Source organism: Anthonomus grandis, chromosome 11, assembly GCF_022605725.1.
Source record: "Anthonomus grandis grandis chromosome 11, icAntGran1.3, whole genome shotgun sequence".
NCBI classification, from domain to species: Eukaryota; Metazoa; Arthropoda; class Insecta; order Coleoptera; family Curculionidae; genus Anthonomus; species Anthonomus grandis.
The window spans coordinates 27,751,736-27,779,686 of record NC_065556.1 but is presented as its reverse complement, the minus strand read 5'-3'; the positions used below and the strand labels follow the sequence as shown (position 1 = coordinate 27,779,686).

General features: G+C 32.0%; 1 protein-coding gene across 1 annotated transcript; it reads right to left on the bottom strand.

The window, feature by feature from the left end:
* Nucleotides 1–362: 362 nt before the first annotated feature.
* LOC126742057 (NF-kappa-B inhibitor cactus-like) lies at nucleotides 363–27,767 on the bottom strand. The gene is made up of 5 exons (XM_050448582.1): nucleotides 27,070–27,767; nucleotides 17,249–17,447; nucleotides 11,169–11,325; nucleotides 2,732–3,072; nucleotides 363–1,075 (listed from the first exon to the last, which is right to left on the bottom strand). Exons 1-5 carry the CDS (start codon nucleotides 27,540–27,542, stop codon nucleotides 1,019–1,021), a joined length of 1,227 nt encoding a protein of 408 aa, XP_050304539.1. The 5' UTR covers nucleotides 27,543–27,767; the 3' UTR covers nucleotides 363–1,018.
* Between the last annotated feature and the right edge of the window lie 184 nt (nucleotides 27,768–27,951).

Genomic DNA, 27,951 nt, shown 5'->3' with positions numbered 1-27,951 from the left:
GAACCCCAACAGACACGAATTTCAGGAGAAAATTGTCTTGGTCAGTATTTGCTTTTAAGGAATATGATGTATGACGGCATTTTAATGTAACATTTATCACTCACTCTTTAAAATAGCGTAAAAAGAATAAATCACGTCACAATGACCTTTGATAGAGGCGATGGATTTGGCAAGTTTTAAAATGATACTTGATTTTTCCTATGCTAGTTTTGGAAGGAAACCTCACAAATATTAGATATTGACAGGGCATTTCCTAATTGACTTGTGTAAATTGCTTGCTGAATCCACTGTAAAAAAGTTGTAATTTAAGGCAAAGAGAAACCAAAAGAATTTGCCCAAGTGATGAAATAAAACTGCATATCTAGAGAGTTAAATTGTTTTAATGTACAAGGAAGAACAACCTAAACTAGACCTTAAAAGTATGTACAAAAATAAACGAATTAAAGTCTTAATTTTAACAATAAATATACGTTTTTTTTTTTCATCTAACATGCATTATACAACAAAGAACACTACGTTTACTTTTTAGTCTTTTTTATGCAATCGATTCCTATTTGACATCAATCAGTTCTCTGTCCATTCAAACCATTTAAAAACTATTACGTGAAAAAAGTCACGGATCGGGGCGGGCTTTTGATCCCAACTACAAATAAACAAAGTCTTAAATCTTATTTACATTACGGCAGACTTCTATTATCCATAGAGGAATGCTACAGTCACTAAAATAAGTTAATTATTTAAACTCCACGTAATTTTACTCTTTTATTATCCAGGTATAATACATTTTAAAAAATTATTTCCTAATTATCATTAATAATAACGGTGGCAATAAATGTAACCTTTTTCTGTTTGATGGTTTCGACTCGTCCGTATTGGTTTATGATATATCGTCGCTCAAACACCCCCGTGTACGGCGTCACAGGGCGAATTTGGTTACGATTCTGTCAGAATATTGTCTATTTCTACGGCCAATTTGGTCGTACTCTCATGTCGTTACCAGTTTATCTACAGTTTTTTTTTAAGCGCATATTCCGGACATTCCGGGGTTGTCGTATAGCCTATACGCTGGAGTCATCTGTAACAATAAAAAAAATACCATTAAATTGTTTACTATGAAAATTGGCAAAAAAATATACCCCAATCAAAAGTGCTCTAACTTTTAGGACGTTTTTACCCTCAAATTCATCCCGAGGAACTACATTATATTAGTGTAAAAGAATTATGAAAATATTTCAAGTGGTTCCTAAGTTAGACCCAAAAATGTCCACTAAATCATAAAAATCTTGATGTTGCAATATGAATGACAAATTCAAATTTGGCCTCTCTTGGACCTTGAGGGACAAAATTGCTTCTAGCTACGGAGGTTTTTGAGGTACACAAAACGTTTTAGTATGCATTTATTGGAAAAGAAAAATCCTTTCTTGGTCAACAACCCTTTTAAGTCAATTCCAACTATTTCTTAAAATATTCTCAAAAATAGTTAACATTTAGTATAAAAATTGGCAATAAAATATACCCCACCAAAAGTGCTCTAACTTCAGGACGTTTTTACCCTCAAATCCATCCCGAGGAACTAGATTATATTAGTGTAAAAGAATTATGAAAATATTCCAAGTGGTTCCTAAGTTAGACCCAAAAATGTCCACTAACTCATAAAAACCTTGATATGTTGCAATGTGACTTCGAAAAATTCAAATTTGGTGCCTCTTGGACCTTGAGGGACAAAATTGCTTCTAGCTAAGGAAGTTTTTGAGATACACAAAACGTTTTAGTATGCATTTATTGGAAAAGAAAGATCCTTTCTTGGTTAAGAACCCTTTTAAGTCAATTCCAACTATTTCTGAAAATATTCTCAAAAATAGTTAACATTTAGTATGAAAATTGGCAATAAAACTAATCTGAGCTTGATCACAAAGAAACACATTGAGAAGAAAATTAAGGGTCCTTTTGTAGTTCACACATGGTTTTTAAGGCTAATCATATTCCGGGGAAACGTTTCTGGGATTATTGAATTTTTAATTTCACACATGTTATACAGACTTTTATACTTTTGGCCCCAGATACCTTAATTCATATATTCATAGCATGTCTGTTAGATGGCGATACAAGAACTCATTGCGAAACCGCATGTTATCGCACCAATTCACGGAATGAAGCTTTGAATTCCTTAGATCAACAGTTTATGAAGCTATTAGAATTGGATTCATTCAATTTACCAAAATTTATAAATTTGGGTAAAATTTCAAGTTTGTGCAAAAGTATATAAAGTGGGTTATAGGGAATACACAAGTAAAATATTTCTATAGCATTTGGTGCTGTCTCCCAACAAATCCCTATACATTTATCATTGCATCTACCTCAAAAACCATATTTAATTTAGAGGTAAAGGACCTAAAATGTAATAATATATAAGGTGTTCCTATTATATTAATGAAACTAACATCCCGAAAACGTTCGCTTAATTTCGTCATAATTCATATGAAATTCGAGTCATTGCTGCCTTTATCCTGTTCATATAACGCGCAATGGAAAAATGGAATTTCCAGCAGCCAAATCAACTTGAACAGAGATATAAATTCACGTAAGCAAAATACATAAACGGTTTTTTTTTGTTGCAAATAATAATTAATTTCGTTGTACCTGGAATTCGGTTGACGTAACAAAGATTCCGTCACGTTTCGCACTGATAACCCGTTATCAGGATTAAATTAATAACAAAAATAGTACTTACAGGCATGTCTTCGTCGCTAGAAGAATCACTACTATCGCTATCGCTGCTGTACGGCGAGTCCAAGTCTTTCAGAATAGGGTAGCGGGACTTGGTGATTTGTTCGTTTCTCAAGTGGGCATACTGTAATGCGTTTAGACCCGCATAACTCAGCACGTAGTAGTCGGCGTTCGGAAGTCGTTTCAAGTAATTGATCATGTCGTAGTCCTTGTTTAGGACGGCGTAGTGTAGGGCCGATAAACCTTCGAGACCTTCGCGGGCGTTGATGTCCGCCCTGCACTCCACCAAGTGTTTTAGTATTCTCAGGTGGCGACCTTTGGCTGCCACGTGCACGCACGTTTGACCTAAAATAAACCAAATAAAGAGTTGTAATTTCTCTAAGTAGTTTTGTTAATGTGATTAAATGTAATTGAGGAGAAGCAGTCGTTGAAAAACGTCTGCAAATTCTTCTATAATATTCATTGATGCCAATAGACTAAGCAATAAATTTTACGAGTGCAATCATCGACCATTTATGGGACCACTAATAGAAAAAACAACAGCAACAATACAACGCACTCTCAACCTACATTCATTGTATCCGCAGTAAGCTGCTTACCTAAACCTTTAATCAATCAATCAAGAAATGCTTTAATGTCAAAAGCAAATATAAGCGTGGTAAAGTTAAGTTATTTTGTGACATAAAAATTGAGTTGCAAGACATTGAAAAAATAAACCGTAGAGCCCATTTCTGTATAGGATAAATATTAAAGAAAAACCGGTGGTACCTGTACCCCAGAATGCTTAACCTGCTCCATCCTGTATATTCCTCGACATTTTTAAAAGTTACCAAAAACAACATATTTTGCATATTTTATGACCGGACCGAACGAATTTATTTAAAAGTTTTACGTCACAAGATTAACTGCGCACCAATAATTATTTATTCAAATTTAAATAAAAAAAAAACCATGTGTCGGGGGGGTGTGACCCCGATTCCATTACCCAATTATGCAAACGTAGCAGCATCGTTGGAAATTTTGCGACTGTGACATTGCAGACCATAATGAGCTGGTAAACGAATAAATAACTGCGCTGGGAAAGTTTGTTTACCAAATGAATTTTCTTTTGAGGTCAGTTTTCTAGAAACCGTTTTACGCGCTTCAATTGTCCTTTTTATAAGGGAATCTTGCAGTTGACGTAAGATGATTGAATAGTCGTTGCTATGTCATTCATTATTACTATATGAGGTAATTTACGTGGAATATTCATTATATTCGGATATTGATGAGCGACTATAGTATTAACAACTTTAAATGCTTTCTTGAATTTTGATTCATCAATTTAATACTGATTTATTGAGTGCGGCGTTACCGTCAGATGACATAAATGACGATTAACGGTGGGAAAATATTTTCGAAATTTCCCGATGTAAATAGAAAACCCCCATCGGAGTTAAAAATAGAGCGGGAGAGACGAGTGCAAACGCCCACTCGATCACGGGTTTTTCGGCACCGGCGGGTTATTTTTAATTTTCCCGCTTTGTCCTTTCCTAACATATGTTGGTGCGTGTCGATTCGGTTACGTCATTAAAATTATAAATATTTTTAATTAAAAAAAATTGAAAACTTTTATTAAATATGTTGCCACTCCTGGATGTAGGCCTCAATTTACCAATATCGCCATGACTTTTACCCGTTTTCGGATTTCTTCGTTCCTTCTCCTGTTCCTATAAGACTGGTTCGCGTATTTTTTTTTAGTGCTATGGCTTTCCTCTTGAGATTTATATGGATTTATTAATCTATAATAGTGAGTGACTTACGCTATAAATAAGTTTAGTTCAGTAAAGCCTTAAAACACTCCTACCAGTCCTAAGAGCCATCTGCTCAAATGACAACAATATATATCATAAAACAACGTGAGTGCAGCACTAAAAAAAAGTTTATTTAATCACTTGCGCACTTTAAAACGATCTGATGGGGTTTTCCTATTAGACATATGAAGTGGAATTTTTTCGTTGATAGCACTTTATTGAATAAATTATTATTTTAAAGCGTAATTCATTTTGAAATGACCTATTAATTATGTGTGTAGTGTTAAATTCGAAACTAAAAAAATCCTCAATGTTTTTCCTTTCAAAACGGGTTCAATTTAAAATCGATAAAGCTGCCCTAAATAAGATTAATTAAAAGGCAATTATAGGAATATTTGTTGTAATATATGTAGTCCTTGTGAAAGGCAAAGTAGGTATCTTTGAAAAGTAAAGAGGTGTTCCAGGTAAGAAAGTTGGAGGTGTTCCAATCAAATTCCTAATTTTTTTCTATATATGGTGCTTGAAATTTTCTTCCAGGCATTTGAAGTCTGGGAAACTTGAAGACACGCTGTTCGTCCAGCTATTTAAACTAAATTTTCCTGACATTTTAAATCAGCTTTCCAATCATTATTAGATCCGTGGACTTTTTCAATCATTCCTTAAGAATTTCCTGGGGAATTCCCAAGTGAAAAAACCCAAACGTCTGGACGTAGCCGGAGCGCGTGTGACTGCCTGCGAACCACGTTTAAATTTAGCCAGCAACAATTTTAACCACGTCCCAACCTAAAATGGATCGTTTGATTCATCGGTCTGGATTTTGCGGACCGGAGACAACCTATTTTTGATCTATTTCCGTCTAATTTCAGTGCGTAAACAACAGTTTTTTTAGGGAAGCCTGTTGATTTGTTTACTTAGTAAATACCACTATGAAGAATCTAATCATTTAGCAGTAGTGCAGGTTGAATTATTTAGGACTAGAGTGCCATTTTCTCTTCTTAGAATATCTGCCATTTGATTATAAAACATCAACTAGCCATACGATTAATCTTCAATTATACAGGGAGTTTTCAAAGTTGAGTCATTTATTTTAACCCTTTGTAGAACTCGACAAAAGAAGCTAATATATAAGTTCCTTAATAAGAGAGTCACTTCACATTATAGAACATTATTTTTCTTAAGTAAAAATTGTTTCCATTTGTTCAATTAACACGCTTCGAAAATAAAACCTGGTGTCCACAAATTAAATCACAAGAATTTTTAATGTGCGACACACCAGCTCTTTCAAATAGCCTCACGGAAAAAAATCTGAAGGTGTTAGGTCTGGAGAGCGAGGAGGCCAAGAAATAGGTCCATTACGCCCTATCCATCAATCGGTTTATGAAATTCTCGTTTAACTTGTGGTGGAGCCCCATTATGTAGGAACGACATATTCTGTCTTACATTTAGAAGAATATCTAAGAATTTTAGTCAGTCGAGGTGGATAAAAGTAGGGTCCAATAAACATCCTGAAATGTTGAAAATTTGATTTTATACAGCATGTGGATTTTCTGTTGCTCAAACATGATTGTGTAAATTTTGCACTATTAAGTAATAAAGTACAATTTTCATTTCTATCGAATTGTTATAAAATACAACTTTTCTAGGATGATTTTTAGGTTATAACGTTAATTCCATTGAGTATACTGTTCTTGTTGCATTGTTTTACACAATTTATTAATTATGATTAACTGCAACTTGACTTGCTGTGACTCTAGTACTCATTTTGGGTCGTCTTTGACCATTTCTAAAATATCTTCATCAATATGTAACATTTCAGGGTGAGCACCACTTCTAACGTGGCCTCTTTTAAATACCATATGATTTCTTAAAGAAAATCTTTCCCCATGCTGTTCCTGATGATCAGGCCTACAAGCAGTGAATAAATAACTCAACTGTGAAGACACCTTGCATAAACATATAATTTATATGATTGTATCATAAATGTGTCTCTTTCTTTTGCGTTCAATGTAACAACAATTACGTCGCTTCGTTAGAGTAAGATGACTAATATCGATATGTTAGGAACAGTAATCATTATTGTTATTATCGTGGTTGATTTTATTTCAAGAATTATGACGCCACAAAGGTGTAACCATTATTTTTTATACGGTATTTGATGCGAGAGATTAAATTAAAAATACCGCATGACCAGATGGGAATTTGGTCGAGTTTACCGAAAAACGGTGGGCCCGAATTTGAAATTTCGGAAATCCCAACCGCACGAAACACAAATAAAGTCGAGTGTGTTAATTTGTCGTGTAGACGTGACGATGCCATCGCTTGCTTATATGACCCCGATGGATCATAAAACGCGTTTGTTTTTTTTTTCTGGCAAATATTTGCCCAAGTAATTTCGATAGACGGGTATAATAAAGTTCAATTTTGAATTATATTTATATGGAGAATATAACCGCGATAAAAAAATAATTATAATTTAATTTGAATAAATTAGAATTGAGAACGTGGACCCTCCTCATAACCTTGAAAAATTCGTTAATTTATCAGACATTTTGGCGGTCCATCTCGCGTAATTAGCATACCGGCTAATCCCAAATGTCATTTTTTCTTTTTAAATGTTTTAACTGTTTCTATTTTCGGCTCATTCTTAACGAATTCATCTGTTGCATTTCGTAGCTAATTGCGGCGACAAGACCGCTTGTTGTGTTTTTAACTGCTCCTGGTCTAAAAATAGAGAGTAACTGACTAATTTTAATTTAGCGGGTCATTCTCTAGTTCTATCGAGACTATAACGCACCAGTTACACCACGAAATAGATGAATGGTTTCTTGGAGAATGGCTCTTGATGGTATTCGGGCCGACAAACCAAATGATGAAAATATGCGGAATTCGCTGCCAGGCCAGACTGCCTCAGTGGGTTTTTCCGAAGGCATCGTGAGCACCCAACCAATCAAATTTAAATTTTTTGTTTGTGCACAACGACGTTTTTAATTTAATTTACGTTGGTTAATCTTATAGAATAACTTCATAATAATCAAACCCTCTAAGTCATCATCAAAATTCATCTCATCTTCATCATCAAATCTAAGCCAGCTCCAACTCTTGCATCTCTGAAACCTATAATAGGAGTGAGTAATTGAGGAGTTTAGGTGCAAAACCGGATATATCCACTTTTCATCGAAAAACGTTTTTTGACGGTTTTTGGTTCTTTTTTATCGTTACTATAGGTTAATATATTTGTTTGGAAGCAAAACCGAATAAATCCGAATGTTGATAACAAAATCGAATATATTCAAACAAACAAGTTGTGCGTATTCTATTGCAATTTTCATTATTTACTCTAGTAGTTGTTGCTTGGACGTTGAGTTGTGTAACTCCTGTAAGACCAGTCAAATAAAATTGTTTTTTTAGTGTTTGAAGTTGAATTTTGTGTATCATGAATGAGAAAATAGGTATAAAGGAAGTGATGTGAATTAGAAAAAGAAAATGTGGCGAAAGCAAAAGAGAAGTGCGTAAAAAGCAGAAGTGAGGTTAGATGCTTGCTTCTTAAAAGCATACGAATTAACTAGATTTTTTATGTAATTCGACGGGGAGAGGGACTACCCAAATTGACTCTGCTTTGTTCAGTCATCTTCAAAACTTAAATTATGAAGGAATACACATTCTCAGACTATTCTGCGATGGATGTGGGGGGCTGAATAAGAATTCGCATATTATTCATTAGCTAATATACTGGCTTAAAAACAAATCCCCAGATAATTTGAAAAGAAGTGATAAAAGTGAATGAATAACTTTTTCAGTGCGAGGGCATAGTTTTCTTCCTGCGGATCGATCATACAATCCGTCAGACCGTCATTACAACAAAAGAAAAATACGTTGAAATATATTCGGAAGTGGGCTTGGTAAAAACACTGGGCCTTGACTGGCAAATGTATAATGTTAAAGAACTGGAAAAGGTATATAAAAATATAAAGGGAATTTCAGAATGTAAAAGAATTCACTTTAAAAAAATTGAGATTGAACATAATAAATCCACTGTTAAAATTAAGATGTCTCAATTTTATCGGTTTAAATCATTGGGTAACACAGTTGGGGAATCACTTCTTAAGAAGGGAAAATCAGAAGACAAGATACAGTTTAGCACGCCTACCACTGGGTAATTCCATACCAGAAAAAAAGAAAAAAGAGTTTGAATCATTTGATAAAGGAGCATTTTGGGGATGATGGGCAAAACAGGGAAGATCCTTTGTGGTACAAAAACCTATTAGATAGTAACAATACCGGAGCCAATGGGGATACTTCAGTAAATTTTGAAACCCAAAAGAAAATGCAATAGATATTTAATTTTCCTTTTATTACTTTCGTCAAATACTACTTGATCCAGTTTGTTTAAAGAGAAATAAATATATATTTTTGCTTACTACGTCTCATTTGTGTGCAAAAACGGATATATACAAACTTCTATTGCTAATAATGACGAATTGTTAATTTTTTTTTTGTTTCTTTTTGTCTGCCCAAATTCGGGATCGTAGAAACTGTTCCATTACTTCCCAATTTGATGTTCTTAAGCCACTGAAGGTGCCTCCACCCATATTGTCGACTTTTAAAACCAAATCAAAGCATGAAGAATAATCGCACCTGGACCTCCCTATCTGGATAATCTATGTCCTGGTAGTACATAGTAACCGGCTACTTTTCAGGACCAAAGTGAGTCATTTTGGATAGGATTTGACTCAGATGCTCTGAACCCGCAAGTTTCGCCAAGAAGCTTGTAAACCGGACAATTTTTCAACAAAAAGAAGTATAGGGCATACTGATGACACTATTATTTTAATACCGCAATATACAGTCTTCGTCTTCTAAAGCACTTGAGCTTGAATTATTCCTCAATATTAATATCCTCTTTTTTAATGAGCTGTCTGAGACAGAGTTAAGTGTAACTCATACTCAGGAGTTTAATATCATTTCCAAATTTTGTCAAACTGACAGATGATCACATGGAGACCTGTGCATTTTTGTACGTGATTGACTAAATTGTAAATCTGTCTGCATGTGAGGTGGATTTTGAGATTACTGGGATCTTGACAAGTTTGACAGTAAAATATTACAAGTTTAATTAAAACAGACTTAGACTCTCGGAGGGTGATTAACCTCTTTTCTAGCTTCGGCCTTTCTATTATTAAAGGGACTACAAGAGGTGTGAATTGTCTTGACTCTCCCTTCAATTTTTATTCTTGAGACTGCTTGCTTAATGTATAAGAAATATTACTCTGTATTTAACTCTGTTAACTTAAATAATATCGGGTCATTTTTTAACATAAATTTACCAATACCTACTTCTAGTTTGGCACAAAATTCAATTTTTTATTACCGAAGATTCAAACATATAAACGTTTTCGACAGCAGGTAAAAACAATCCTGCTTCATAAATCATTTTCTTACTGGTGTATTTGTGTTGTGATATTCATTATTTTTTTATTTTCTTGTTACACTTATATGTGTTAGATTAATGATTGATTATCTCAGTGCGTGTTGATTGTTTTCAAAAAGAAATTTATATATATATATATATATTTTTACCACAGCTTTGTTAACAACACCTTGGTGTTTTAAACGAATAAAGCTTTATTTGATTGATTAATACAGTGCATTTACAATAAAAGGAACAAATTCATTTAAATTTGAGTTATTTTTTTCTTCTCTATTTTTCGGACACGCCAATTACTTGCGCCTTTTTCGCAATAAACATTTTCTATACAGGGCACCTGAAGTAGAAACTACGGCTTTAACATTAATTATTAATTTAATATTAAATAGAATACCCTGTGTATCATGACATTTGAGAATTCTATAGTATATTCTGAATATTTTTTACCTTATGCCTAGAGTGAACGGTTTCTCAAATTTGACGTAATAGACTAATCATAATCATTTTACATTCGGTTATTTAATAACGTATAATCTAATTAATTGATGGGGTCATTCCGCATATATACCCAAAATTTTAGGGTTCTCACCCTATGCACTGCTTATATTCTTGCTAATTCAAGGTAAAAGACTTTCTAATTTTAAATGCAATTTATTCAATCGAGGAATTTTTCAATGCTAATTTTAGTTTAAGTATTTTGATAGATTTTATGTTAATATTGTTAAATTTAATATTTAATGTATGTATAACCTTTAGATCTGTTCGAATTCAAAATGTTTAATTGACTTGTGTAAGAGTTATATACTTTTTTTGCACCAATAAATGAACCGCTCTCAATTCAATTCATTTCAAGAAAAGTTGAAAGATTTTTTTTTTGTTTAAATTGGTGCATACTCATTGTACTCGATTACACCACTCATATGAGACATTTTGTTTTAATCACGTTTTTCCACAAGAATTCTCGGAAGACTGACTATACCCTGCTCGCGAAAATTATTGTCGCCTTGACCTTTGCCCCCTAATTTAATAAAAAAAATAAATTTAATATAATACTAATAATAGTAAACGTTTTTTAATTATAATTTCCAGGGAAATCCTAGCGATAATTCAACCGCGACATAACAAGTTTTACATACTAATTTATACTATGAATATGCTAATTATGATTTTTTAAACTTTTATCCCCCCCTTCTCTCTCACTAGGGAATTTGAATAAAACTCACCAAGATAGTTCCACTGATCCAAGCAGGGTTTGTTATAAGTCGATTGAGGGTAGCTGAGATCCATAATTTCTCTATGTTTAGGATTGACCGGTTCCGTGATGGCTTTAACGCATTCCCATTTGCCTTGTCTGGCTGCTATGTGAAGCGGCGAGTCGCCCTAAAACAATTTTAACTTTAGGCCACAATTTCCACATAAAAAGATTCTTTCTTAATTAAATTAATCCAGGCTATAATATGGTCAACTACCTGGAAAAAATCAATCAGTCGTTGTTTCTTCAGGAGTTCATGTGCACGGTAGAAACGTCATCGAAAAATTACCCGTTATTATTTATTGTTAAAATAATAAATTACATAAACAGTGTTTTTTTTTACTATGGCGCTCACGCCAGACGCAAGAGCGTCAACATCTTTCGGTCAAGGTAAAAAAAAAGGGATTCCCTTCGCGTGTTTTACGGTATTCTTTACATAACATACCATTCACACCAGAGTTTGGGAATTTATTCATTGTTTAGTGAATATTTAATTTACAGGTAAAATATGCGAGTTATTTACTTATTAACAGAGTCAGAAGTTAAGTCCTAAATTAAACAAAACAAGATTTAAAGGTTCTTAAACTAAATCAGCTTATATTGCAATACAGTATGGATTTTTAAAAATACAATATTTAAATCAGGAAAACTCCTAGTTAAAACCAATAGGTAATGACAAACTTAATATAACCAACATACACATTAGGAACTAAAGATTCTTAATGATTAATGTTACTAGATCTGTAGGGTAGATCTATATTGTAACTGAGATAATAATTAATCAATTAATTTTTGTACGATGACAGACCTTTGAGAACAAACCAAAAAGGGGCTAAATGCCTTTTTATAGTGTGTACATAAATTTGTATTGTTGCCTTGTTTGATAATTATAAATCTCATTAGTTCCTTATTTTATAAATAAATTGAAGTTTAAAACTTTGCTCTATATCGAGCCAATTTAAGCATTTTAATATTATTGGTTATTATGTCATAGGTCTATTGTGTCATACTTATTTATATTTTTTTTTTCGAACTATAGCAGTGACCCATAGTAATCAAAATGTTGTTATTATTATGCTTTAAAAATTAATTTCTTTCTTTGTAATGATAGTTTGAAACAACCCAATTTTCTTATCCACTATAGCAATGATATACTCAAAATTATCATTATGACTATTTAATATAAATCCAAGGTATTTTATTTCGTCAACAAATTCAATATTTTCATTATTCATTTTAATACTACCGAAGTTTTCTTTATCTGTTTTTGATTTCCCGATTGTTATACATTTTGATTTTAATAAATTAAGTTTTAATTAATCAATTAACTTCAATTTTTCAGTGAGTTGTAGAAAGGACCTCATAGAGCTAAAAAACATGAAAGGTCGTTAGAAAACTGACGTATATTTGGCAAAATGTTAAGCTTGATATTATGTCTTTGATATACAAGGCAAATAACAAAATTTGTCCAAGAACACTCCTCCCCCCTATAAAATGATCTTTACATTACCCAAAATTTGCAAATCATTAAAGAAATTATTATCAACGAACTGTGAGTCCATTTCATTACTAAATACAGCAAAATCAGAGAAAAATAGTCAAAATTAGACTGATAAGGTCTGGTCCAAGATTTAGTTTGGATTTTAGGAAATTACCTTGATTGAACTGACAAGGAACCTAAATATTAAGAAAGAAAAGAAACCCTTGTGTGTCCTTGGGGATTTAGTCATGGCATTTGACATCATTGATAATCCTAAACTGCTGGAAATACTGCAAAGGGCTGTTCTTTAAAGTTCAACGTTTTCAGCCAAAGCAAGAATTTTAGAAATACTAGACTTTTCAGGCTATGGGGTCCAAGAACAGAGCCTTTAAGGTCAGCACTTGTTTGCAAAGCCCAAAATCCAATTGGAATGTTCTCATATAAACAAGAAACATAATAAACATAAGAGGGTTTGGTGCAAATGATGTTTAAGGTTCAAAGAAGTCCAAGCAGAAATTTCACTAAAAATCACTATAGGATTCATTTGAAAGTCCAACGTCTAAAAGACTACCAGGAGTATTCTCTTAAAACAAAAAGAAGAATATTCAGCAGCAGAGTGTTCTTTGAAAATGAAAGAGTGATTTCGGAAGTATATATTTAAGGTATCGGTATATCGTACCCCAAAGTGAACCCGACCAAAAGGTAAGTATTGAAGAAAATTTCAGTTCAAAAGTGGAAGTTATTTGTGGAGTTCCTCAAGGAAATGTCTGTAAATAATTTATTCAATATTAAATTTAATGGAGAATGCTGATGTTGAACAAAACCTACCCGTAATTTCTAATTGTTTCAACAATCATCTTTTAGCAGTTAACTTTGAAAAGTTTTGATCTTATGCTCTCACTATCAAATATTGAAATAAATTCTAGTAATGTTAAAATATTATAATAGATGAACTACGTTCCTTAGAATAATTTTGATATTATCAAATGTGTTCGCAGCATAGAAAACTTCTGGGCTTAATTGACAAGTGAGTACAGTCCATTTATGCACCTTAAGCTATATAATGTTTTTTACGCATATAATACCCAACTCACTTTTAGCACTCTGCTAAACTTTTAACAATAAATTGCTCTGAATACATCTGGTTTGATTAATTTCTATTATCCTTCAAGGAACACAGCCATTTCCCTCTTCTTATATAATAGATTGGCATTGAAACAAACACATTAATAAACCTATTGCATAGTTTATCAAACTGAATAAATGTTTTGAACTTTTCTATATAAAGATACCTTACCTGGGAATAATAGTGTGTGGGGTGGATCATTGGATGAGCATTAGAAAATATCCTACTACTAGCCTATTACTAAAGTGCAACAACAAAGTTACTTTACAATGAGACACAACTTTTATATATGAAACAACTCTTTGTAGAAAAAATAGCTTTGAAACGATACTCTAAAAAGACACTTTAAAAATTATAAATGATAATCAAAATACTAGATCTTTTCTTACATAAGTGGAAATATACACAGTAGGTTTTCTGATAAAATAAGAACCTAAAATTCTTGCTGTATCTAGAAAGGGAGAAAGTTTCAGCACTAGTAAAAAAAAAGGACAGTAATAGAAAGTTTAATTTGCTTGCCTGCTGTGTGTCTTTTTTTTTCTCGATTTTAGACCGAATAAGTTTATTATTCCCAAAAATAGAGCAAACCCCTGAAATTGACTTAACATATGCATATTTTGGGTGCGTTTTAAATAATTGTTTTATTGTTTTTTGCTTGGATTTGCTGTTTGCTTTGATATATTAAACTTGTTTAGTATATAAGAGCCTTATAATGAGAAACAATTTAAATTATTCCACTAACAAGAAAAATTATTTGGTAAGTAAACTGTGTATTTTCTTTTATGTTTATTTTTGAGGTATTAATTTCTGTATACATGTATATAGAATAGTTAAATGTATTAGATTGAGACAGTTTAAGCTATGTTTGTAATCTCCCATTATTATTATTATTAGCACAACTATTCTACTCCTAGTAACAGGTTATTTTTTTCTCTATATCTAACTTACTTCCAATTTTCTTGGTTGAAACATTATTTATTTTACTATTCTTGGGCATGTTATTATATGCGCTTTATCAATGATTTGATCCTAGCTTATTGATTAAATGGTTTTACTTTTTTCGTTTTTATTTCACATTAATAATAAATAATATACAGTGCGATACGTAAAAATTTCCTTCCTGTCTTAATTAGGACTTATTATTTCTAAAGTCTTCAATCTTTAACGTGGTTGTTGTAAAATTAAACACCCATGTGTTTTAGAAATTGGTGACAACAGAACCACTCCACTTTCCAATCCAGTCTTAAAAATTAAGAGATGAGGAAGATTTTTTTACGTTCGAATTGTATATTTGTGTTAATAGTATCTTGGTAAGAGATCGAAATTTACTTTTTAATGAATCTACTAATTATTTTTTCCACAGCAAAAGATTGAATTTTGATAGGTGTTTAGCAGATATGCAATAATATTAATTTACCCTCCACAGGAAGGGTTTTCAAGCAAATGGGATACATTTGACTGTTCTTTAAATAATCATTTTTTATTGTTTAACTGCTATTTTAAAACAATACGCACTCCATTATTAGGTAAAAGGTTTGGTTGCTCAATGATGATGGACTCATTAGAAATTGATGGAGTTTTAATGTGGTATACGATAATTTTCTTTTTTAAGTGTATTCCATTGTCACTTTACAAGGGTCGACAATACAATTTACTACTTTTTATCTATTTTCTGTCCGGTTTTAAATATTGCATTATTATTTCATACTTACTTTATTGATCTACAAATTATTATGTAAGTATATAAAAAATTTTAACAAAAATATATAACTTTTAAACTATTTATCTGCAATTTTTTATAAAAAAAAAAAATAGTTGTGTTTATATTTATTTTGTCTACTAAAGTTTAATACATGCAATTCTTTCTTTTGCTAATGAGATTTTCATACAATTGTCAAAATCCGCGAAAAAAAAACATGCCTCTTGCATTTGTTTCTTTTTTTAATTTTTTTTCTTTGATATACTACAAATAAATGAATATTTTTTATATTTATTATATATTTACAATAGAAATTAAGTTTTTTTTTATAATTGTGCACATGTCCAGGATCCCATTATATTTTGCCCCTTTATCAGGCCCGGATTTACAAAAAATGCCGCCCTGAACACTGTGAAAAATGCCGCCCTTTTTTTTGAGGTGATTTTAGCTTGCGAAGTTAGCGTAGGTAAAATCGTACGCCGAGGTTTGTTATTTGTGGCTGGTCAACTGATTTACTTTGTACATTTACGTTTACATCACAGATGTACATATTATTGTGTTTTCTGCAAAACAGGAATAGCAAAATAAACAATAAAAAGTGATAAGATTATATTTGTGGTCTGTGAACTGTGCCTTATCAATAACGATCTAGAAGTAGCAAATTCTACTCAAGTTTCTACAAATAAAAATACTTGTATGTAAATAAACTTGTATTTTATCGTTCGATCTATCTCTTGCTTCATATACGATCTGTAATAAGCTGAATGAATAAATTTTTTATTCCATCTTTTTTTTACACTTTTACGAGTCAAACGTTCCTTTTTTAACCTCTTAAAATAACTTTTGAAGAACTTGAAGGAAGAACTCACAAATCTGTAACACAACTTATATAATAACGTGCCGTACTACTGTAGTTGGAGGAAAACTCTGTATCTGACCTCTATGGTAATACAACATCCTAGCTTATCATTCTCTTTTTTTTTAAAGGTGTTTATATATGTTCTATTGTCCTGACGAGTGCGGTTGCTATATCAATTTGAATATAAGATTGCATATTACCTAAGCCTATCAAATTGAAATATTAGTAAAATCCTAATTTTAGAAATTAATTTGTATCCATGAAATATAGTTTGCTTTCGTCTTTTTCTTTTTTATTACGAAGGAAGGTTAAGACAAAAGAAAAATAGTTTTTATTAACAATTGCAGGATGTAAAATGTTCTGTCATTTAATACAATTACAAAATTGAAACGGATTTTTAATTAAGGATTTGTTTGATCATGTAGACAATGAAAATATTATTAACTGTTTCCAAAAAAAGGTCTGAGAGCTATAGAAATCTAAAGATGTATATGAGCGCGTCGTTTTCATCGAAAGACACGTCTGCTTTTTATGTAGGTATGCATGAACTTTTCAATAGGTCAAAAAAGTTCATTATTTACTATCAATATGGATTTTGATTCAGAAGCAAAAATAGATATTTGGGTCAAAAAAATGTCAAAAATATGTTGCCAAGTATTTATCAGGACTTCGATTTACTTCATTAAAGCAAATTTCACTCTTAATATTTGACATGTGAACTAATTTATAAGAGTATGACCGTTGAAAATATTTTCTTTTCTTTCTTGAGATTTGCCGCCCTGGGCACTTGCCCCGACTGCCCCTAGTGTAAATCCAGGACTGTCCCCTTCAAACTCTCTATATCTTAGTGATTCTTGAAGAATGACGATTATTGGTCGATTCCTTACCTGTGCATCTCTGGGACACGGTTTGGCTCCAGCAATAATCAACCAGCGAACGATCGAATAATGTCCGAACTCCACGGCCAAATGTAGGGGTGCCTGGGATCGGTCGTTTTTTGTGTCCAACCATGCAGCACAAGGGGCGGCACGTATGAGCGCCAAAGCCACCTCCACATGACCATAAGCGATCGCCAAATGAAGTTGCCTAAAAAAAAATTATAATACACAATAAATTCGCTACAAAACACTGAGCGTTCTTGTAAAATTTTCATAAAATCCACGCTGGACGTTTCATGTGAAATCGGTCTGACTTCGCCGGAATTCCCATCGCCTTCATAATATAGTAAACGGTTGTTTTAAAATTCATACAAGCCCGATGAGAGAGCTCCTTCATTATTGTACCATTAGTTTTTGAAAGTAATATGGTTTTACCCACCATTGAGAATTGTTATTGGTCAAGAGATATTTTCGCTTATGCTGAGGTTGATGTAATCATGTAAGAGCGCGTAGGTTTATGCGGATGAACTTTTCTTTATTGAATTTTAATGTTTTAGATCGTGTTGACCCCCGGTTACATTCAGGCGGAAGTTACTTTTTTTTTAAGATACTAGTCAACCTTGGAAGGCTACCCTCAGCAGACAGTTCCTAATTTGTAAATATCTATATAAAAACCAATTACTCCATATTGTGAGATTGGATTTGAATTCATGGCCGACCTGTGAAATCTTATCGATTGATAATAAAGATTATGTTTTATAAATAAATGATTTTTTATTATAAGTAGACCCTTCAGTTAGAGTGAGAAAAAAAAAACAAGTTTTTACACTGAAAAACTAATAAAAAAATGATTTCATTAATATATTTTTAACCGGTAATCCAATTATCACTGATCAGATCATATTATAAAGGTTAGAAGCAAAAAATAATCAGATCCTTATTAGATATAAATAAATATGAGTAAAAGCTTCTTAGTTTAAAAACACACAATTTCTCATGTTAAAGATTGCCATTCACATTCACGGGTTAATATAACCGGTTCAATTGCCTTGAATTTTAAAATTAATTACATTGTTAGTATATTAGATATATACACTCTTCCGCCTTTGTCCAATTTAAGGTAAGTAAAACCAGAATTAAGCTCTCTATGTATACATTTATGATATTTGTTTTATTTAAAGACAGGCAGATTGCTCAGAGAAACATGCTTGATTACTAGTTTTTTGTGAAAGTACATTAAGTTCCACATAATAAATAAATAAGTTTATACAAAAATGTTACTAGTTCTCAGTTCTCTATAAAGCTCAATATTAATTATAATTTTCACAAAAATACTGGCTCAAATTAAGTAGTAATAAATTAAACCCCAACAAGGCTTAGAATGGTATATAAGTCCAATTTTTCTACAATTCTTAGCGCTGAGTTACTTAATCAGTGAGAAAACTGACACCAACAGTAATTGTTTTAAATTCTATTCTATGTAGTCTTTATATCTAATTTTTAATAAGTAAATTATGCTTAAAAATTAATCAGAATTAATTGTAGGAGAAATTCTTAAAATGTTTATATAAATTGGATGTCTTCGAGATGTATTTCAATTATTAAATAAGGGCTCCTGGTGCCTGGACGTATAAAAAGGCTTATTATACCAAATAAATGTTCACATATAAATAAAATAATCATATAGAGTTTTTACCAATTTAGCACAGAAATGTTTTAATTTTTTCCTGCCTTAAGATGCTGTACTACCCAAAAAAAAAAATAAAACTAGCTCCCTATTACCCTCAATTACCTGAAAAATGTTTAACATAACGTTTACTTATTGACTGCAGATTGCTGTAAAAATGTTAAAATTATTTATATTTTAAATAGGGGTTCATAATAAAATATCTAGGGGCATGTACTATTATTGAAGAAATTTAAAAAAAATAATAGGAGACTCTAATAAAATAACTAGGGGTTCCTGGGCATATCCAAAGCCAAAAAAACATGGATATAAAAAATTGAAAGGATAACTCTGAGTCAACTTAGCTCCTAAATGCTTCAAGCACCTGCTGGAACCATAAATTGTTCTCTGGAAGTTAATAAAAACTTCATAATGTCATTCAAAATTTCTCTTGGAATGAAAATTGTACTATCAAGCAATAATAATCTGCTGCAGTGTAAGTAGACCAAGAAAACACCTATACAGTTATAGGTAGTTACCGTAAATCGGGGTTACTTTGGCACCCTCAACCTACTTTGGCAGGTTGCTATATATATTTATGTATATTTTAAAATTCTCCTCTTTATTTATTTATTTTTTTTTTACAATGATTCTCTTTTGTTGCAGGTGTAAATTAGGTAAAATGCCAAGACATTAAACGCCAATTATTCAACAGCTGATTTACAAAATGCACTTGCCGCCATTAGGGGTGGTATGTCGCAAGGAAAAAATTGAAAATTTCGCGGGGAACCCTTCAAAACAAGTTGAAGGGCAGCCACGAACGGCACCCAGGTCACCCAACCGTGTTTACCCCCATGGAGGAGAACTTGTTAACAAAGACATTGAGTACAGTGAGTGATTGGGGTTTTCCCTCTACAAAAGCGGATATTCGGCAAGTGTTGCATAAATATTTAGAAAAAAAAGGTCGTGTTGTTAAAGAATTCAAGGACAATGTTCCAGGTAGTGATTTTCTGGAACACTTTATCACCAGAAACAACCTTAGTGTTCGTTTAGCCGCGAATATCAAACGAACACGTGCAGCGGTAGGACCAAATGCTATAAATGAGTTTTTTGAGAATATTAAAGACGTTTTAATGGATGCAGATCCTCGACTGGTCTTCAACTATGATGAGACAAACGTTCAGGATGATCCTGGAGCTAAGAAGGTGGTGGTCTCCAGTGGCGAAGCGTGAACTTTTTTTTCGGGTAGACATTTTCATTTTAATGAAATAGAGAATGAAAGCGCATGAAATATTAACTCAAAGAGAAAAATTATGTAGTGATATAAAAAAAAAAATAATTACTACTAGCATAAAAAGATAGATAAATAAAAATAAATACTACTTACAAAAAAACACAACATAGGTTTAGCTATAACTTATAAATCCATAATATCCATTATTTTAAAATTAATTAAAGACAAATAAAAACACAACTAAAATACAATTGCCAATATCGAACAGTCGTTCATAAATAACCACTAAAAAAACCTGTAAGATGTATTGCGGCCGACCAGATCAAGCGTGTCCATAAACAATAACCCTCAACAGCACAATAAAATAGCTGGTCGACTTTGATAGACAAAAGCTGGAATGTCTTTCGGGCGAGTAAATTTTGCATACGTAATAGGCTGAATGCTGATGCAGCCGGACCTCTGCCACCTGCTTGATGCGTATATGGTTCGATTAATTGCTCTAAATTTCGGAAGACAAACACCAATGTGTCTTTCTGGGGCTCGTATACAATAATTGGGTGTCAGCCCTGCATTTTTATTTTAATTGGTGCGTCAGGCGGGGCGCGCCTTAGATATTATAGATAGATAGATATTATAGCCGTTTAGATACTATATAATAATAGTAAGGAGCGACTACGCTCTGTGTTAATTTTTTTTAAATTGTAATTCAACAATTACATGAAATAATTACGTAATAAATTAATGACAAATAACTGGATAATTTTGGGTAGACAGTGTCTACCTTGTCTACTCGTACGATTCGCCACTGGTGGTCTCCAGGGGAACAACAGCAACATTCGAAGCATCGGTTAGCATTATGGTATGCGGCGATGCCGCAGGTGAGCTTTTGCCGCCAATGGTTGTCGCCAATACATCTAGTGGTTGGTTTGATATGATTCAATTCGAGAAATGGTTTTTCGATATTCTGCTGCCTAAAATTAAAGATATGACACTCCTGGGAAAAAAGTTGTAATCAGAGATAACTTAGCCTCTCAATTCTCTCCTTTAGTAATCCAGGCATGCGAGCAGAACAACATTTATATGACACCTTTACCCCCTAATAGCACGCATATAATGCAACCATTAGATGTTGCATCAGTCTTCGCACCCATGAAAAAAAAATGGGGGGAAATCTTGGACAAATGGAGAAATCAAACTAAGTCCAGCGCCTCCATTCCTAAAGAATATTTCCCCACCTTATTAACAAGACTATGGAATTCTGTGAATGAAAATGTGAGCAACAACCTTAAATCAGGCTTTAGAGCTACAGGGCTTTGTCCATATGACCCTTCAGAAGTTTTGAAAAGAATTCCAGGGGCTCTTCCAGAAAATGTTGAAGAGGTGCAAGAAATAATGAGTCAAAGCCTAATTGATGTCCTTCAGGACTTACGCGGTTCTAATAAGGAAAAAACTGTTAGAAAACGTGGGAAGAAAGTAGAACCTGGAAAACAACTTCGAATCGAGGAACCAATAAATAATGAAAACTTTGATGCAGAACCAGTGGCTGGTCCCTCAGGAACTCAAAAGATGATTATAGAAACCAGTGATGAAAATAGCGACGATCTTGATCAAGCAGCTTCTAGGAAAGCATTGCCTCCAAGGGAGCCAAGAAAAAGAATAGGGAAAACTAAAAACGATGGTAATTGTGCAATTTGCTTTAAAAAATGGAAAAACTACCAAGATTGTTTCGGTGCTGTCAGTGTTGTATTGGGTTTTTGTAATAAATGATAAGTTAATTTTCTATTAATGAGTTTTAATAATGTTTACCTATGTGACTAAAAATAATTTTCACAAAAAAAAAGTCTATAATGGCAACAAAGGTATTTTTATACCCTGCCAAAGTAACCCCCAATAATAAAGCCTACTTTGGCACCCCATCAAAAAAAAATATATATATACCCCTTCGATAAAACAAAACCATAATTGGGTGATTTACTCTATTTTGTACACAAGGCACAGTGAAAATATAAAATATTTTAATTTTTAATTTGTTTGTGAGTTATAGTGCAATAATAGGTCCAAACCTGCCAAAGTAACCCCATTTTATGGTACTCTAATAGCCCAAACATATCTACAGTAAAATTCCTCAGCTGTTTTAAGAGTAATGGATAACATAGGAACTGTACAACTTGTCAATGATTGTGAAATATTCCTGGACAATGTATTGCCATCCAAAGCTTGTCTTCATATTTTATTAACACCCTATAGACAGAGACTAACAACTGAATGTAAGTAACCACAATAATATATGGTATACAGGTGTCTTCCTGTCTCTTCCTTTGGTCTCTTCTCATTGATTTTCCTTCCTTTTGATTTTTTCTTTATTATTAGTGAATACACACATGTAAACCTTTGACTTTATATTCCAAGATATTTGCGACTTGGGAGTTTAATTTATTACTATTTAATTGGAGCTCATAGGTGGATGTTTAAAATAGGTACAATACCCTGGTACTACACTATAATCTTGCACCATGAAAATGTTTAAGTTATACAATACAAGAGATTTTAGCGCTTGAAACCACTTGGGAAATCTTGTGCTAATATTTCTGGGAAATTGGGTATCTTCTCTAACTTATACACATATTTAAACAATAGAATTTACTGCTTCACATATTTTCTCATCGGACTTTTATAAGTCATTTAAAGAGCTATTTTGGTTTTTATGTAAGAACTTGTATTAAACAATTATTTATACAAGATTCACCATTATCAAATTTAGTGCATATGCATATATTGTTGAAAAAAAATTATTGTTTCAGTTCAGTAATGTCACAGTATCATAGTTAAAGGTTCATTTTTAATCAGTAATATGTAGCAAATCTGTTTTAAAATTACAACAAATGCTCAAGGAGACTATCCGACAATTAATTAATACTGGAAATCATTTCTGTTGAGTGTCATAAGATTGGATACTCCTGTATAACTTAATCAATATAAACCAATGGAATTTAGAAGTGTTCGACTATGATGTATGATTATAGATGTGTGTACAATCGCCCTAAGATACTTGAGAATGTTCAAGGTGTAACAAAATTTTTAATAATTACTATGATTTTTAACAGTATTTATTATTTTATGAAAAAAATCAGATCTAGACTGCTCCTTTCTATAGGTATGTATGTAGTTATAGCTTTTCATGTACCTTTTTCAACTTTATTTTAAATTCAGATTTAATATGAAAGAAAATTATTGGGGACAGAAGTTATCTGGGCAACTGTAAAAATTTGATTTTCATTTCTGAACTTCCTTGACTTAGCGGGGTGCTAAAAAACTGGACACTTTACATGAGACTATATGAATTATTTATAGTAGCTACAGTCATGTAAACAAAATATGAATATAGTGAAGGTCTTTTAATAGAAGCTGTACCAAGACAATAATAGGAGTCAGAAAAATGTTACATGGCAATTAAAGGCTATAGGGCAGATAATATGATGGGTATATTGGGTAGATTTTCTCTTGTAACATTAAAGGAAGTCACAGTTTAGAGAATATAAGTTTTACTTGTTCAAGCTAATTTTTTTAATTTAGTGAATCACACATTTTATAAATTATTTCAGTTGGTGTTTTTGCATTTATTGAGTGTCTTGGTAGCTTTTCAAATAAACACACAGTTATGTTACCCCAATATAAAATTAAGTAGGTAGATGTGGTTCAATCAAACTTAAATTTATCCCTGGAATTTAAAGAAGCTATTTTACTAATAACACTATTTATATGTGTCCCCCAAATATAATTTTCTTGTAATTATTAAATTTACATAATTGTTTTCTACCAGTGTTTTCTGAGGGATATTAGGTAGGTACTCAGTTTCATTTCTGGCTCTATATGTTCCATTTATATGATTTGATTTGTATTATACCAAGAATTTAACACACTGTATATATGTAAACATGAAAAAAGTTGCATTAACATAAATAAATAATTGAAAAAATGTCATTTAGATTATTTATATTTTTGGATACAATAGATACAGACAGTCATGTCACAGATTTACAGAATACCTGTATATAAATATTCTGTAAGTCTGTGGTCAGGTACCAAAACAATAATAGGAGTCAGAAAAATGTTACATGGCAATTAAAGGCTATAGGGCAGATAATATGATGGGTATATTGGGTAGATTTTCTCTTGTAACATTAAAGGAAGTCACAGTTTAGAGAATATAAGTTTTACTTGTTCAAGCAAATTTTTTTAATTTAGTAAATCACACATTTTATAAATTATTTCAGTTGGTGTTTTTGCATTTATTGAGAGTCTTGGTAGCTTTTCAAATAAACACACAGTTATGTTACCCCAACATAAAATTAAGTAGGTAGATGTGGTTCAATCAAACTTAAATTTATCCCTGGAATTTAAAGAAGCTATTTTACTAATAACACTATTTATATGTGTCCCCCAAATATAATTTTCTTGTAATTATTAAATTTACATAATTGTTTTCTACCAGTGTTTTCTGAGGGATATTAGGTAGGTACTCAGTTTCATTTCTGGCTCTATATGTTCCATTTATATGATTTGATTTGTATTATACCAAGAATTTAACACACTGTACATAACTAAACATGAAAAAAGTTTCATTAACATAAATAAATAATCAAAAAAATGTCATTTAGATTATTTATATTTTTGGATACAATAGATACAGAGAGTCATGTCACAGATTTACAGAATACCTGTATATAAATATTCTGTAAATCTGTGGTCATGTACCAAAATAATAATAGGAGTCAGAAAAATGTTACATGGCAATTGAAGGCTATAGGGCAGATAATATGATGGGTATATTGGGTAGATTTTCTCTTGTAACATTAAAGGAAGTCACAGTTTAGAGAATATAAGTTTTACTTGTTCAAGCAAATTTTTTTAATTTAGTAAATCACACATTTTATAAATTATTTCAGTTGGTGTTTTTGCATTTATTGAGAGTCTTGGTAGCTTTTCAAATAAACACACAGTTATGTTACCCCAACATAAAATTAAGTAGGTAGATGTGGTTCAAACTGTTATATAGCATAAATTTATCCCTGGAATTTAAAGAAGCTATTTTACTAATAACACTATTTATATGTGTCCCCCAAATATAATTTTCTTGTAATTATTAAATTTACATAATTGTTTTCCACCAGTGTTTTCTGAGGGATATTAGGTAGGTATTCAATTTCATTTCTGGCTCTATATGTTCCATTTATATGATTTGATTTGTATTATACGAAGAATTTAACACACTGTACATATATGTAAACATGAAAAAAGTTGCATTAACATAAATAAATAATTGAAAAAATGTCATTTAGATTATTTATATTTTTGGATACAATAGATACAGACAGTCATGTCACAGATTTACAGAATACCTGTATATAAATATTCTGTAAATCTGTGGTCATGTACCAAAATAATAATAGGAGTCAGAAAAATGTTACATGGCAATTAAAGGCTATAGGGCAGATAATATGATGGGTACCTATATTGGGTAGATTTTCTCTTATAACATTAAAGGAAGTAAGAGATTTTTGATAGTATTATATTTTATTTTGTATATAAGTTTTACTTGTTCAAGCAATTTTTTTTAATTTAGTAAATCACACATTTTATAAATTATTTCAGTTGGTGTTTTTGCATTTATTGAGAGTCTTGGTAGCTTTTCAAATAAACACACAGTTATGTTACCCCAACATAAAATTAAGTAGGTAGATGTGGTTCAAACTGTTATATAGCATAAATTTATCCCTGGAATTTAAAGAAGCTATTTTACTAATAACACTATTTATATGTGTCCCCCAAATATAATTTTCTTGTAATTATTAAATTTACATAATTGTTTTCCACCAGTGTTTTCTGAGGGATATTAGGTAGGTATTCAATTTCATTTCTGGCTCTATATGTTCCATTTATATGATTTGATTTGTATTATACGAAGAATTTAACACACTGTACATATATGTAAACATGAAAAAAGTTGCATTAACATAAATAAATAATTGAAAAAATGTCATTTAGATTATTTATATTTTTGGATACAATAGATACAGACAGTCATGTCACAGATTTACAGAATACCTGTATATAAATATTCTGTAAATCTGTGGTCATGTACCAAAATAATAATAGGAGTCAGAAAAATGTTACATGGCAATTAAAGGCTATAGGGCAGATAATATGATGGGTACCTATATTGGGTAGATTTTCTCTTATAACATTAAAGGAAGTAAGAGATTTTTGATAGTATTATATTTTATTTTGTATATAAGTTTTACTTGTTCAAGCAATTTTTTTTAATTTAGTAAATCACACATTTTATAAATTATTTCAGTTGGTGTTTTTGCATTTATTCAGAGTCTTTGTAGTTTTTCAAATACTTAAATACACAGTTATGTTACCCCAACATGAAATGAAGTATAGGTAGATGTGGTTCAATCAAACTGTTATATAGCATAAATTTATCCCTTGACTTTAAAGAAGCTATTTTACTAATAACACTATTTATATGTGTCCCCCAAATATAATTTTCTTGTAATTATTAAATTTACATAATTGTTTTCCACCAGTGTTTTCTGAGGGATATTAGGTAGGTACTGAGTTTCATTTCTGGCTCTATATGTTCCATTTATATGATTTGATTTGTATTATACCAAGAATTTAACACACTGTACATAAGTAAACATGAAAAAAGTTGCATTAACATAAATAAATAATCTAAAAAATGTCATTTAGATTAGGTATTTATATTTTTGGATGCAATAGATACAGCAGTCATGTACCAAAATAATAATAGACTATAGGTATATAAGGCAGATGATTATTTTGGGTAAATGTATCTGCAACTGTTCAATTATGATTGATAAATGATTACCTACTAAATGAGTATTTAATTGAGAAACTTACGTGTCTCCATCCTCGTCCTGTGTATCGTAAAAAGGCACATTTCTGGAAGTGGATTCAACAGGTGGTTTCTTGAGGGATGTCTTGGGCTTGTTCAGGTCATTGGAGGCCACTCCGGAGTCGTAAATGTACAATTTTCCTAATTTCTCGGACAGGGTGAGGCTGCGTGGTATACCGCGGTTATCCACCAGCATCGAACTACCCGCGGTTTTACTGTGAGAAAGTCCCGAATCGAATTGTTGTTGTTGTTGTTCACGATAAAGGTTCGATTTTTGTAATATCGGTTGCGACAGTTTCGGTTTTTCCTTGGAAATGTCCTCGGAGTAGCCCGTTTCTCCAGACATGAGGCTTCCCGATGAAATAAAACCGCTGTCGACGTTCGAGGACTGGATCAAATCGCACTTTTCATCTTTGCTCAGCTCCTGATGTTGGCTATCGTCAGCTGCTGCTGCTGTACCTGGAAAATGTTGGGCCATGTTTACTGTATGTAGGGTCGCACACGCGTTTATAGGGATTGCGGAAATGTGAAGTTCGTTCGCGTAATATCGGATAAAGATCGAATGAAAAGTCACGACACTCTGTTCGAATAAAGGATCACCATTGCGAATGAGAATGAAAGCGTACCGTGTTCGTATAATAATGGAAATGAGGACCGCGCAACTCGGGAATTCCGTTTGTTGTCTGTTATGCGCATGTGTAAGTTTTCATATTATAAATTCGAGTTTCTCCGATTATAGGCGTGAGCGCGCGGTTGTCGCTTCTTTTAAAATATCTTTAACTCCATGAAATTGCATTTAATATTTAATAATTGATTGCTTGTGAATTGTAGATAGCTTATCAAAATATGTATTACAATATCAGGTCCATAACGTGACGCTGTCGGGA

Bases quoted from the DNA above. Each gene is read 5' to 3' on its own strand.
- LOC126742057 (XM_050448582.1), bottom strand. From the start codon at position 27,542: ATGGCCCAACATTTTCCAGGTACAGCAGCAGCAGCTGACGATAGCCAA. The intron at 17,448-27,069 runs GTAAGTTTCTCA...ATTTTTTTTTAG, and splicing joins CAGGACGAGGATGGAGACAC to GCAACTTCATTTGGCGATCG. The intron at 11,326-17,248 runs GTAAGGAATCGA...AAATTGTTTTAG, and splicing joins CGTGTCCCAGAGATGCACAG to GGCGACTCGCCGCTTCACAT.